This window comes from Leishmania infantum, chromosome 11 (assembly GCF_000002875.2).
Source record: "Leishmania infantum JPCM5 genome chromosome 11".
In the NCBI taxonomy this organism is placed as follows: Eukaryota; Euglenozoa; class Kinetoplastea; order Trypanosomatida; family Trypanosomatidae; genus Leishmania; species Leishmania infantum.
This window is the reverse complement of record NC_009395.2, coordinates 160,165-174,204: the sequence shown is the minus strand read 5'-3', so window position 1 is coordinate 174,204 and position 14,040 is coordinate 160,165. Positions and strand designations below refer to the sequence as shown.

The 14,040-nt window shown below is 58.5% G+C and overlaps 2 protein-coding genes and 1 pseudogene across 3 annotated transcripts; 2 read left to right on the top strand and 1 right to left on the bottom strand.

Annotated features, from left to right (window-relative positions):
* The first annotated feature begins 370 nt into the window (after nt 1-370).
* On the top strand, nt 371-1,875 carry LINJ_11_0500 (annotated as a pseudogene). Its single transcript is given in 4 exon segments — nt 371-850; nt 852-1,373; nt 1,376-1,585; nt 1,588-1,875. Coding segments are annotated over 4 exon segments (1,500 nt in total).
* Nucleotides 1,876-4,185: 2,310 nt separating this feature from the next.
* LINJ_11_0490 (putative cytochrome b5) lies at nt 4,186-4,614 on the top strand (the record flags this gene model as incomplete). Its single annotated transcript, XM_001463814.1, has 1 exon — nt 4,186-4,614. One exon carries the CDS (start codon nt 4,186-4,188, stop codon nt 4,612-4,614), a length of 429 nt encoding a protein of 142 aa, XP_001463851.1.
* A 7,159-nt stretch (nt 4,615-11,773) lies between these two features.
* On the bottom strand, nt 11,774-13,420 carry LINJ_11_0480 (hypothetical protein; the record flags this gene model as incomplete). Its single annotated transcript, XM_001463813.1, has 1 exon — nt 11,774-13,420. One exon carries the CDS (start codon nt 13,418-13,420, stop codon nt 11,774-11,776), a length of 1,647 nt encoding a protein of 548 aa, XP_001463850.1.
* Between the last annotated feature and the right edge of the window lie 620 nt (nt 13,421-14,040).

Here is a 14,040-nt window from a genome sequence, read left to right as displayed (position 1 = left end):
TGCGTTGCGCGGTGTCGTTCAGGGCTGCTTCCGGGTTGTGCTGGAGGCGCTACGCCTTCTCTGTGTTGTATTCTTTCGCTTTTCCTTCCTGGGTGTGCCATTACCTTTGACTGGTGGTGTGCTTGAGAGCGAGTGAGCCCGTTGCTGTGTGCGTGTGTGTGTGTACGCTGCGTCCAACACAGAGCAGCGCTTGATGCGATTTCTGCCGTTCGAGGGCGAGGTAAAGAGGGAAGGGGAAGAGAGCGTGTGCGTGCACATGCATGAGGTGGGAAGGTCCGATAGCTGCGCTAATCAGCTCTCTGTCTCGCTCGGTTCAGCCTCGGTGCCGCTTCCTCTTTTCTCTTTGCGGTGCCTCTCGTGACGCGTCTCTGCAGCACTGAGCGGCGAGATATCGACGAGCCAGCAAGAGGGAAGGAGGGCGGCTCGAGTAAAGGATCGACATACACGTGTTGGTCTGCGAGGTACTCGACGTCCAAGCGGAAAAGAAAAAGGGCCACACGCACACACAGACGCACACAGACACACATGCGTGCAGGGGAGCACTTTCAGCTGTGCTCATGGCATGCGTGCACGCGTGCCGTTTCTTTTTGTTTTGTTTCTTCGGGTGACCTTTGCCCATTCCACTTTTGGTCATGGGAAAGGCAAAGTGGCGAGAGGAACAGACCCGTGCATGTGCGCATGCGTTTTCTCTCTCCATCTACTCCCCCTCCCCCCTCTCCGTCCTTCCCGCTTGCCTCGGCGCAGCGCTGACCCACTCCCTGGCGTGTGTGATCATCCAGTGACGTAACAAGAACAGAAGCAGCGTGCACTGATAACTCCAACCCGAAAGTAAGCGCGCTGATCAACAGTAGCTGCGTGCCTGTATACTTACCTCACCATCCTCGTCATTACTTTTTCGCTCTCACGCTTCTCTTGGTGTTTTTAGCCGCCGAGACCACACGCGCACCGCGTGCTGACAAGACCGCTCTTCTTCCTACACATCGAGTTGCGCAGCGGACGCGTGCTCTCTCTCTTCGTTTCTCGTTTCGCCGCCGTTGCCCGCCTTGAAAAAGACCTGCTCGAGAAGCCGACGTTGGCGATACACTTGGATCCTCATGATATGCGCCTCGGTCGCGGCGGCGGTGGCCGTTGAGGCTGCGATGAGGGTGAGCATGGAGGGCGTGGCAGTGACCGTGATGGCGGCAACATGCGCGAGTGCCACAGCCGCGAGAACTAGGTCATCGACGTTGCCAAGGAGAACGCGTGAACGCTGGCGAGCGCGTCAGACCCAGTCGAGACGAACTGCTTTCCGATTGATTTCTCTGAAGGCGAGCTCCACAACTACGCCAGGTCCTACGAGTTCTCGGAGAGGCGCAAGGACACTATTAGTGCTCTAACGTGGCGACATGACGGACGCTGAGGCCACCTTCACGGCGAACATGGAGCAGGTGCTTGCAGGCTGGGACACGACGACGGTGGCCGCGCAGCTCAGCTCGCACTTCGGCATGCTGGGAGTTCTCACGACGATGCTTCCACGTGAGGTCAGAGGCTACACTGGCCTCAGCAACGCCTCCTGCGGCTTTTCCACGACGGTGTATCGTATTCTCTTCGCTGATGCCGATCTCTACAGAGCGGTGGACTCCTTGTGGAGCGCGAACTGCTCCTTCGGGGCATGGCTCGTACACCTACTACCTCGCGCAGAAGCGTGCCGCCTCCCTCTCGCTAATGGGCCTTCAACAGCTGACGTATAACATGTGCTTCATGTACCCGAACAAGCCAGACACGCTTCCGTTGCCATTGCCTATCAGCTGCGCCTACGACTACCCGCGCAAGTACGACTCGCTAAAGGCATTGAGGGAGCTTCCCAAGAGTATGCATGCCACGATGCACGACCTTTAAGGCGACGCGAAGCGACGTGCAAGGGTGGGCAAAGGCCGTGACGCACTTGCTTCCATGGCGGTGTGTGCGTTCACGCCTTGCCCACCCCCGTAAACTTGCCAAGCTTTCACTGTCATCGGTGACACTCATTCCTGTTGCACACAATTTTTTATCGTATTCTCTTTTTCATCGTCTAACGCCTTTTCATATCCGCTTTGAAGGTGCTCCGCGCGTGTCTGTCTGTGTGCACTCGGATGAAGCACTACCTGCTCTCGCAGCCGCGCACAGCAGGCGGGTCGCCACGTCGTGCATCCCTCGCGGCGGCACCCGGGCCCACCCACCAGTAGGCAGCGTGAGGGCCGGGCGTGGGATACGCTCGGGTCGCGCACACACCCCGCCCATCACATGGACGGCACAGGCGCGTGCACGGTCACAGGTCGCCCCGACGCAGCGCCATCCAGGGCCCGGCCGCCGGCATCCGTGGGGATACATCGCTCTAGCCACCCCTACGCCATAGATGCTTGGCCCTGTCACCACCAGGGGCTGTTCAGCACTGGCAAGGATAGAGCGAGAGGGAAGGGGGAGGGGGGGCTGCTCGGCCTCCCAAAAGAGAAGGTGCGCGGCGGACCCTGAGATGCCACGCACGGAGATGCCCCTCATCGTACGGGGAGATGAGGCGAAGAGGGAGAGGAAAGAATGGCGCTGATAAAAAGGAAGCGATCGAGTCGGAGAAAGTGATGCTGCGAGAGGCGGGCAAGGAGGGAGGCGACTGCATCTTTTCTTTTCGCTTCTTGGGACGCATGCCGCGCGAAGTGGATGCTGCGGCTATTCGGTAGCACTCACATGTCTTTGTGTGCATGTGCCTGCACGCTTTTCCTTCTCGACCTTCCTCTCTCTCGGGGGTGGGCCTAAACTGGGTCACCGACTTTGCCTTACATTTTTTTCTCATGCTGATGGAGGGATGGTCGTGGGATATGCTCACAAAGACACGGTTATAGGCACACCCGCACGCGTCGACGGTCGGCGCTCCGTCGTCTCGCATCAGCTCTTTGAGGGCTTTTTTCGTCGTTACAGCACCACGTCAACGACGTAAACGACAAAAAAGAAAGGGTAGAGCGAGCCTGCAGACACGTAGGAGCACACACACACACACACACACACACACACACACGCGCTGATGAGAACATCACCACTGCGCACTCCTGGCGTTGGCCGGTGAGGATAGCTGATGCTGCACCGCGAGCGAGGTTGAGCGCGCTTTGCGCACCGACCTCATCCCCTTCGCTCCGGCGCATGCCCACGCCGCACAGCAGGCGAGTTTAGCGTGCTTTATGGCGCGGCCGCTTCTCACGTGAGTCCCTTGTGTGGGAGAGGGTGGGGTGTGTGGGGGCTACACAGGCTTGCCTTCTCTCTGCTGTGTGAGCGTCCTGCTGGCGAATGCTCAAGCCCACTCGTAAAGCCTCCTCTCTCTTCTGCTTTCCCCCTTACCGCTTCTTCACTGCATCCCCTTCATCACTGCTCCCACCCACTCGTCCTGATCGTCGTGCGCTTGTGTGCTGTATTTGCTCTGGCACTTGCGGCGCATGCATGCAGTGAAATCGCGTGCGCGTGTGCACGGATATCCGCGTGCGCAGATTATCGGCCACTCATCCATCCATCATCATTACTCTCTCTATTTTCTTGTATGCGTGTGTGTGTGTGTGTGTGTGCGTGAGTTTTGCTTTGGGCTTTTCTCTCGCTTGGGTCCTCTTTTCCTTCTCTTCCCTCCCCTCTTTTCCGTTGTCAACCTTGGCGCTGCTGGTTAGATTTCTTTTTTTTTGTGTGCGTTCTTCTTGTATCATCAGGTCGTTGCACCACCCCCGCCTCCTCCTCTGGGCCTCTTCCGTCGTTTACCCGCCATCGTCACAGCAGCTGGCTGCGTACGCGTGCAGACGTCGCACAAGAAAGAGGTCGGAGGACAGACGGCAACGGAAAAAAACACACCAAATAAGTCGGCGTCTCTTTTTTTTTGCCGAATATTTATTTATATATATATTTTTTTTTCGAAACGTTTTTCTCCTGCTGTGCTCTAGTGTACCCTTCTTGTTGCTCGCCTTTTCTTCGCAGCATTGCAGCTGCTCTTGTGTGTTTGGGTGTGTGTGCTTGCAAGCTTGCTTTTTGACTTTCTGCCTCTCGGCGACCCTCCTGTGTTTCTCTCTTTCTGATTCGTATCCGTCTCTGTCTCACTTGCCCCGTGAGCGCGGTCTGGCTTGTTCTTGGAGCATCTGAAGAGACACATACACGCACCGTTGATCCAAGTAATTTTTTTCTGGTCTGACTCCCTTCACCATGTCTGAGGGCGAACTGCGGGTGTACTCATGGGAGGAGATCGCGAAGCACACGAATGATGACGACTGCTGGGTGGTGATGTACGACAAAGTGCTGGATGTGAGCAAGTGGCTGCAGGAGCACCCTGGCGGCCTCGACCCCATCAAGGACATGGCTGGCATGGATATCACGAACAGCTTCGAGAGTATTGGGCACTCGAGCACAGCGTTGGTCAAAAGTAAAAGCTTCATCATCGGCTGCGTGGACTCGGAGGAGTCGAAGATGCGCAAGGAGGCCGCAAAGAAGGCGTCAGCCCCGGCCCCAAAGTGGTCGGAGACGAAACGCGAAGAGCTGCGGCGCTACAAGGGTGGTGAGGGTATTATCCCGCTGCCCGTCCTCATCGGGGCGATGGTAGCCATCCTGGCTCTTCTCTTCTATCTGTTGAAGTGACGCAGCGCCGCATGCGCATGTGTGTAAGTGCTTGTGTGGGCGGAGCGTTGAGGTGAGAGCGAGAGGCATCCGCTTTCACCCCACCCACCCACGCCGCCATCATCCATAACACAAAACTGAAGAAGTTGGAACCATCAACGTTATCAGGAGGCAGCAGAAAATGTAAAGAAACAGGACGAAGGGACGGAGGGGGGGGGAGGCTGTCATTCCTTATTCACCGGAACGCGGTGGACTTCTCTTCGCTTCACGCACTTCGCTGTATATCTGCCTTCTGCCTTTGGGTTTGTTTTCCCTATCTCGGGCAGGGATGAAGCGGCAACGGTCTAGAGCGAATGCCGCGCGCTGGATGGACGGCCGAAGTGCAACACACCCAAACGTATTGAAGGGCGCACGTGCAACAGATATGGCCGTTGATGAGTGTGGACAGCGGGAGCGTCAAGAACAACAACAAAAGGAATCTCAGAGAAGGAAGCGGAAGCGAGGAGCATGCGTGTGTCGTCTTTGAGTAGGAGTGGTCTTAGAGGTTCTTTCGTTTTAGTGTGTGTGTGTGCGTACCTCTGGAGCTGAACCCTGCACTGGCAACTCTGGTGAAAAGCACAACAACAAAACGAGTGAACGCGAAGGTACCGCTTCACAGAGGGAGCCATGGAGTTGAGCAGCTGCCAATACTCGCAAAGTAGTTCATCACGGTGCGCTGCTGACTCATAGAATGTGGGGAAGGCTGCGGGAGAGAGGCAGAGATCCATGTATGAGCGCCAGCTATGCGCTGCAGGCTCACTCGCCGGATACGCATCGCCATCTCGATCCCTCTTTTACTTACTTGGCGGTGGAAGCACACGTTCAAATGTTTTGCTCGGCTTTAATGCTGATGAGTGATTGCAGAGGACGCACAGGATCGCGACCCTCTTCCGTGGCTCCTCCCATGGCTCCTGTTTCGCTTTCTTCTGGACTCCAGGCATCCAACATTTTGCGCAGACTCGCACGCATTGGGACGAGTCGAGTTGCCCAGCTGGCGGGACACTCCGCATTGTTTTCTTCTCTGATCGCCTATTTGCGGTGTTCTCCATCTATCATGTGACTGTTTCCATCGTGACATGGAAGGGGGAGAAGGGGGCGGGCTCGAGCTTCCGGGGAGGGAGGGGGGGGAGAGGAGTTGAATGAGACGGAGCGTTCGCAGAAGCATTCGGATGCACGCACGCAACCCACACGCTCTACGAGCATCGTAGAGGGCTGAGCGAAAGGGAATAACACGCAGCCTCTCGGGAGGTGGTGCGTGTATGTGTATAGACGGCATGTGCAGTGGGTAGAGAGCACCGGCGAGACCGGGCCCACGCCTCCGCGCTGCCCCACTACTTAATGCCTGAGGAACATTAAGCTGTTATGTCGACGCTTTATTTCTTCCGTTCTTTTCGCACTCCTGACGTTGGACGTACAGGGGGTGATGGCGCGCGTATCGCAAGAGGGAAGGGGTGGGGAGGGGAGTGCCGCAGCGAAAAAGAAAAAGCGGACAACGCGGTTAGAGCGAGCGAGCCGGACGCGGCTGCGTGGTTGTCGCTGGGCACGCACACGTAGGCGTCTCTCCGTCCGTGTCCCAAAGGCAGCTTCTCCGCTGTAGATACTTCTTTCCGTCTCTCTTGTTTGCCTCCTTTCGCCTTGTAGACGCCATCATTCTCTCTCCCGGCTCCTGATGCTTTTCAAAATGCTCTGCGCCTCTCGCCCTGTCCCTCGACGCCATGGCGCCGCTGCGCCGCCCACGCCTGCACACCCCCCCCCCCGCAGCCACGCCGGGAAAATACCCTGTGCGCGTTTCGGGCGGGAGGTGCACACGCCGGATGGAGGTGTCGCCACAACACTTCGGCAGCTCTCATGCGGGCATCGACTCTCGCGTTTTGCGAAGTTCTCGCTTTTGACAGGCGGCGCGGTGCAGACAGGCATCAGGCGAGGAGCGGCGGCGATGCTCTACAACAATACTGCGCTGACACGTGCTGCGAAAACACACCGCGAGCCCTTGCGTGCAGTTGCCGCGCTGAGTGTAAAGCGATGGAGCCGGGGCTCGGCCAACCGCGAAGAGAGCTGGAGCAGCGAAGGCGCGGGCGGTGAGGCGCGGCTGTTGCACACCGCCTCCCCCCGCCCATGGCACCCGACACCGGCCCCCGCAAGAGTAAAGGGTGCGCTTGTGTGTGGCATACTGCGGCGTGCGGGCGGGGGCATAAACGCTGTCGCGACTGGCCTGTCGCGTGCGCCTCCGATTTCAGCCTGCCTTTTCGCACCACGAATGGGAACACAAGGACAGAGTGCACAGGCTTTCGAAATAGGCAGCGCCGGAGGCGCCATCACCAACTGCATGGATCACGGACCCGGCCACCGGCTCCAGACGCCGAGCCGACATCCCCCGAAACCGCGCCGCCCGACGCAACACGCGACGACAAGGGCTGCTTGGCGGCGGGAGACCACCTCTGCTCGGCTGTGCACGAACACCTTTGCGCACCTTGGGCTCCCACAGCGACGGGCGACAGGCAGTGGCAACATGGAGTGCAGACGGTGTGCTGCGCACGACTCCGCCAGCGTTGCGGCACCCCCATCCCCGGCTGTGCTTGTTACGAGGGCTTCCGACCCATCGTTGCGCCCCGGAATGCCACGTGAGCCTCCCCGATTCCTTGAAGCTCGAAGCGCGCCGAGTTTGAAGCCCCGGGCTTGCACGCAATGACTTGGCCACGCACACCCCACCCGCGCTGCATGAGCGTCCCCTCTCGGGTGTCCACGGATGCTGCCCACTGTCTCCCCCAGAACGGCAGACTACGAGCCCTTGCGCTCAGGAACCTGCTCATTCACGGGCCTCCTCCGCCTGAAACACCCGCACCCGGCCAAGGCATGCGGGCTCAGAAGTGGGGGGGGTCGATGCCCCCATGCAGCCATAGACCCATGGCGCCGCCCCACCTGTCGTGGCACATGCGGGCAGGTCATCCCAGCGCGCCCCCGTGGCACGGACGGAAACGGAAGATGCAGGCAGCGAGCCCCCCACCCCAGACAACAACGCCGTTCTGAAGCAAGCCCCCCCCCCTCCACCACCACACGTGCGAAGATGCGGGCGCTGTGCGCAGACACTCTCGGGCACAACGCGCCTGGCGCATCGCATCCGAGCAAGGCATGCAGCGGCCACAAGGGCACGGGTGATGAACGTAGATGGCGCGCAGAGACCCACACGGATCATCCCCAGGGCGCATGTGAGCGAAACATGCGGCACCTCCTACACCCGACCCTGTGGACAGACGAGGCGCCAATGCCGGAAGCATGGCGAGAGCGCCGTGAATAGCACCGTCGAATTCTGCAGACCCGAATGCCACGAGCCCCCAGGCCATACTATGGGATACTGCGGCGTGATGCGACTGTGGGGGATGGGGCGGGCGAGGCATGGCGCACAGGCGGGGCGCAGGGGCTCGGGGGGCCCTGGCCTGCGGCTGCCCGACTTTCTTCCTGGGCTCGCCCGAAATGCGCCTGGACCCCGCCCCCTGCTGCCCTGCACGGCGGGCGCCACCTCTTGCTGCCCTCCGGCGGTGGACCCTGGGCGCGGCCCGCGTGGGCCAAGCCGCGCGGTGCCCCCGGGGCCGCCTGGCGCGGATGATGCGGAGTGTCCCGGAGGAAGGGGGCGAGAAGAGCCCGTTAGGCGCATGGGCGGGCTCGGCGGCAGGACGGTTCGCCCTAGACGGCCGGGATGGGGCCGTGACGCGGCAGCGGCGGATGCGCGGCGGCTGTGTTAGCCTGCACCCGCGTACTTTTGGCGTTTGAGAGGCGCGCCCCCAAACAGTGGGAAAAGCATCTTATTCGTGAGAACAGGATGCTTTTTTTGCCCCTTGTAATTTTTTTTGGTTGCTTTAAAGGTGTTTCTGTGGCAAAAATGCGCGGGTATCGTGCCTCTTTTTTTTTAAAACGAAAAGTCCGCTGAAAAGGTTTTGGTGGTTTTTTTTTCTGTCCTGCGGCTTGGCGGGTTCATTTTCCTTTTTTTGTGGAGGTGGGCGGGTGCTTTGCCGAAAAGCTTTCGCGATTCGGGGGCGAAATCTTCTGGTGAGGCGGGGCGCCGATTACAAGGAGGCATGGGGGGACAGGGCGCGGGGCTTTGGGAAAAGGCTGGCGGCGGCGCCGCCGGCCATTTTTTCGGCGGCTTTTTGCCGGCCCAGGTAAAGAAGCCACCATGTTTTCAGAATAGGGTTTATTTGTAAGCGCGTGCCCCAGGCGTGGCGGTGAACATTTAAGGCGCCCAATACCGCCGTCCGCGTTTATCAAAGAAGACTGGAAATGGCACTTTGGTTGCCGCATGGGGTTGCTATGGGTGTTGTCTGCTATAACTGGCGTTTTGTTGTTGGGGGGCGTTATTTTGGTTAAAAGAACAAAGCAGAATAGCCGCGTAAAGGGGTGTTAAAAACGCACAGAAAATCGAAAAAAAAAGCATTCGCCCGTAAGAATCGACACACCGCAAGCGGCATCACGAACGCACGCTTTCGATCGCAAAGTGCCGCGGTGGAAGAGCACAAAAAAGCGACCCCCAACTGAGCAGGCGCAAGGAAGAATGGCGGAAAAGACCAGATAGACAGCACAACCAAAGCAACAGACGTCAAAACCATGGGCGGAAAGCAGCGCGGGGTCGACAAAATGGTAAAAAAATTGTTTGGCAAAGCGTGGAAAAAGCAGTGGTGATCGGAAAGGTGGGGGGGAGCTTAGGCGAAAAGGCTTAGAAGAAGCACCCCCAGAAGAAAAAAATCACACAAAAAATAAGCGAGTTTTTCGGTTAGCGCAACCACGACCTTCTCGCACGGAAAAAACAAAAACGGGCAGATAAAGGGCTGGTTACCCTAGCGCCGCCAGAAAAAAAAAACGAGCAAAAGACAGCACCAGAAAAAAAAAAAAACAGAGAAAAAAACGCGGCATACAAGCCAAAAGGGATAAAAGAATTATACAGGGCAGGAAAATATCGCCGGAATAGCTGGGACCCTCGTGGGGCGCTGAGAGGCAGAAAGACAAAAAGCCAAAAGGCCAGCGGAACGCGCTGACTCAGCAGAAAAGGGGGTTAATAAAAAACGAGGCGTTTAAAGCCATATAAAAGAGAAAAAAGGGGGTGGAGAAGAAACCCGCAAAAAAGGTCGCGCGGGAATAAAATAAACGATGGGCTTTTCAAAAGACACTCCGCGGATGTACTCTTTAGAAAAAAAAGCAACCGCACAAGCATCATGGCCGGCAAGCGTTCAAAAAAAAAGTGAGTTCCCCCACCCCCAAAAAAAACTGTCAATAACCTGAAAACGCAATGGTTAGAAACCTGCCATTCCAAAGAAACAAGGAAAAAAGGCATAAAGGAGGCAGTGGGGATTGAAATGGTGCAAGAAAAAGGGGCACCAAAGCCTTTGAAAGGAGGTAACCGAGGGTGGTCCAAGGATACTGACTGAAAAAAGCCAGGTGTTGCCGAAGAAATGGTTAAAACACAACAGAAGCCGAAATCAAACAGGCTTCGGTGAATTCAAAACCCCCCTCGATCCAAACCGCATGTTCGGTGTGCCCGTCCAAAAGGTATACCCAGAAAGGCGTGTTGAAACCAAGAACTGTGCTCGTCAGGCGGCGGTCCGAAAACTTTTTCAAAACGTGTTCCCCTGGAATTCAAAACACTTCTTAATCGCAGAGCGCTGCAAAATGAAAGGGCAGTGCAATTCAAGAAAAAACCGGGCGCTAACCCACAAAAAAAAAATTATCTCGCTTAATGCGCGACAAAGAGTCCCGACTAGTAACAAGAGGTGCTTGCACTACGTGGCTTTATGCGCCACACATCTGCCACATCAACGTGCTCTACAACAAACCCCTGCTTGGTTTTTTACCTTATTTTGCATGATTTGCCCGGCTGTGGGAATCCCGTCCGTCCGTGGCATCTCAGGGTCCGCCGCGCACCTTCTCTTTTGGGAGGCCGAGCAGCCCCCCCTCCCCCTTCCCTCTCGCTCTATCCTTGCCAGTGCTGAACAGCCCCTGGTGGTGACAGGGCCAAGCATCTATGGCGTAGGGGTGGCTAGAGCGATGTATCCCCACGGATGCCGGCGGCCGGGCCCTGGATGGCGCTGCGTCGGGGCGGCCTGTGACCGTGCACGCGCCCGTGCCGTCCATGTGATGGGCGGGGTGTGTGCGCGACCCGAGCGTATCCCACGCCCGGCCCTCACGCTGCCTACTGGTGGGTGGGCCCGGGTGCCGCCGCGAGGGATGCACGACGTGGCGACCCGCCTGCTGTGCGCGGCTGCGAGGCGACCTGCGGGGCGGGAGGTGGGCAGTGCTCCGATGACTGAGTCGGCGCATTGCTGCACCGCGTGTCTGGCGCTGCTTCGCACCGCGCGATGGGGGCGTGTGGCCGGCCGGGTGTGGGGTGGGGAGTGTAAGTCGTGTTGTACGGCAGAAAAGTATGACGAATAGAAGAGAGGCCAAAAGGCAAAAGGTAGCGCCCAAGAGGTGCTAGTTCGCTGGGGAGGGGGGTTAGGGTTTTCTGATGTGTTGGTAAAAAAACGTGGACGAGTAGGGGATCGAACCCTAGGCCTTCCGTATGCGAAACGGACGCTCTACCACTGAGCTACACGCCCATCGAAAGGTCCAAGTGCTGTAGAGACACCAATGGTGGATGTGCAAATGTTTATATTTTGTCGGGCCGTATAAGGTGAGATGGTCGAGTGGTCTAAGACGTTGGATTAAGGTTCCAATCCTTTCGAGGGCGTGGGTTCAAACCCCACTCTCATCATTTTTCGCGCCACAGGCGCTTGTCGCCCCCGCTGCCGTACCGACGCGACGACGAGTACGACCACACTTGAGTGAAAACACCATATCCCGTCCGATTTGTGAAGTTAAGCACTCACAGGCTCCGTTAGTACTGAGGTCAGTGATGACTCGGGAACCCTGAGTGCCGTACTCCTTTTTTTCCGCCGCACCGTTTTCGTGCTCACCCTGCCCTGTTGGTCTTGGGAGGCGGCGAAGCAGCGAGTGGAACGTTGTTCAAGTCAGTCGTCTTTCTGTTCTCGCGGCGCAAAGGAGGAGAGCGTGGGGGCTGTGAGCACAGGTCTTGAGAGGTGGGGCGGGTGTGGAGCTCGCCCATACAGTGCGACAGCCCAAGGATCAGCAACGGAAAAGGCCAGCTCCTTTTTGTTCAGGATTGTGTTCTCACACCGATGCGCACGCGTGTGGCGTCTATCAGCACCGGTCTGCGGGTCAGGGTGGGAAATTCGTTTTGGGTTTGCCTCAGTGGCGGGATGGGGAGAAACGCAGCAGCAACATATTGCCCCCCCCCCTCCCGCACGTGTACGGGCGGAAGTACAGGGAAGGGGAGAGGGAGGCAGTGGTCGGCGCGTGCCGGCTTACCGGAAAGGCGCACGGCCACGCATGCGGTGACGTGCAGCATGTCTAAAAAATAGGAATCACTTTCATGAGTTTGTCCACCGCGCCTTGACATCCTGCAGGGACTAGTGAGGGTCGTGTGGACGACGGCAGCAGCGTGCTCACCTTCGCCTTCGTGGGGGGCAAGAAGTATGCTCATTTGGTCTAGCGCATCAATGAAGGCAGACAGCACATGTGGCGACCCGCAGTCGAACGCAGCCACCGTCCACATGACGCGTTCCTCAGTCGCGTACGGGCACGCGCGGTAGCGCGCGTTCCACGATACTTCATCCGGCACGCCACACGGTATCACCACAAAAAGTAAGAAGCGCAGCAGCAACGTGAGTCCCTCGGACGCGATGACGCGTGCCTCGAGCACCACCGCGTCTTTGTGTGCGCACACCGCTGGACACGTCAGGAGCACCTCTGCGAGGCGCACGGTCAGCTGTCCAACGAAGGCATCTGCTGCGTCGTAGAGACCCCATGGCAAGGCGGGGAACACCTCGGCGCGGTGCGACACATCCAGTAGTTCCTCATCGATGGCGGCGTGGACGGACCACAGAAAAACATTCTGCAGGATCTCCACGTTTGTGCCGAGGACCGTGGGATCATGGGACGTCGTCAGCAGCGCCGTCTGAGACTGGCAGTCTCGCAGCAGCTGCGTGATGATGCACGGGACGATAGGCGTTCGGCCGATGAGCATCCGCTGCACATACCGGACGTACTGCGTTGGTGAGCTGCGGCTTTCCTCGCGCACACTGAGCAGGTCTTTCACAACCGTCGACAGCAGGGGGACTCGAGCCTTGGCAGCGCCTGACGCGGCCGCCGGAGACGCGTCCTTCTCCAGGTACACATGCGTAGACATCTCTACGAGCCCGGCAAGAACGGCATGCATCTGCATTGCTGTGCTCCTCGCTGTGTTGCTGCCTGTGGCGCTCTCCTCCACCTCCAGAAACACAAGCGCCTTCACCAGTCGTACGTACGCGACGAAGAGAGAGGCGTAGTTGAGGGTGCTGCTGGAGAGGGACGAGATGGGCAGCGAGACCGGGGCATCCTCCTCTCCGTGCGGGACCGACTTCGCCACTGTCCGCAGAGCCAGTTCCCTCCACACATCTGGTGGCACCACACCGGCATCTCGCACACCGAGCACAACGTGCAGCGCCGTGTAAGTGAGCTCCAGCTGCTTGGTGGCGTCCCTCGGCTGTCCGATAACGGACACAACAGACAACAGCAACGGCTTCCACGACTCGCTGGCGAGGGAACGGACGCACGGGTGCTCCGCGAGGACGGCGAGAAAGCTCAGCATTTGACAGAGCAGGGCCGCCGCCGTCGTCGGTGACAGCACCGATGCCGGCGCGTTCGTCTTCGGAATAGACGGGTTCCTTTGCGTCCCTGCGTCGCCGGACCGCGTCTGCGCCATCTCCAGCTCCGTCACCCACGTGTGCACGTCGTGCAGAAGTGTGTGGTTGGCTAGCTCTTGCCACTGACGCCACTGCGCTGGCGACAAAGTGCTGCAAGAGGCGCGTGAGGAGTGCTGCAGCCGTGGTGCGGATGGCCAACGCCACCTGGGCGGACCCTACAGACCACGGCTCTGGGTGGTGAAGACGACGCGTTAGGTTCAGCAAAACGCTCTGCAAAACAGCGTCGGGCACGTGCGGGGTGGGGGCCTCACTGCGTTGGGGCTGAAGAGCGCGCGTCACAATCAGGAGAAGTGGTGCGTCTGCGGTAGGCAAACCACTCAGCGCTGTCAGGGACGGCACCAGCCCGAGGAGGGGGTCTCAAGATCGGCCGCTGACATTCGCACCTGCGATGAGGCGAAAGCGTCGCGATAGAGTGCGCCAAGGTCTGTGCCCATGGCTCGCTGAAGGCGAGCGCGGATATGATGATCGACCTTTGCCTTTGCTCTTCCTGGTCCGCGTCAGGCACTGTGAGTGCGTACGAGTCGTAGATGCTGCCGAACTGTTTGTGCAGCTGCTGCAGTCGTTTCTGGAGCGGCGATCCAGCCGCAAGGGCGGACGTGACTGTTTACCCTCGCTTCTT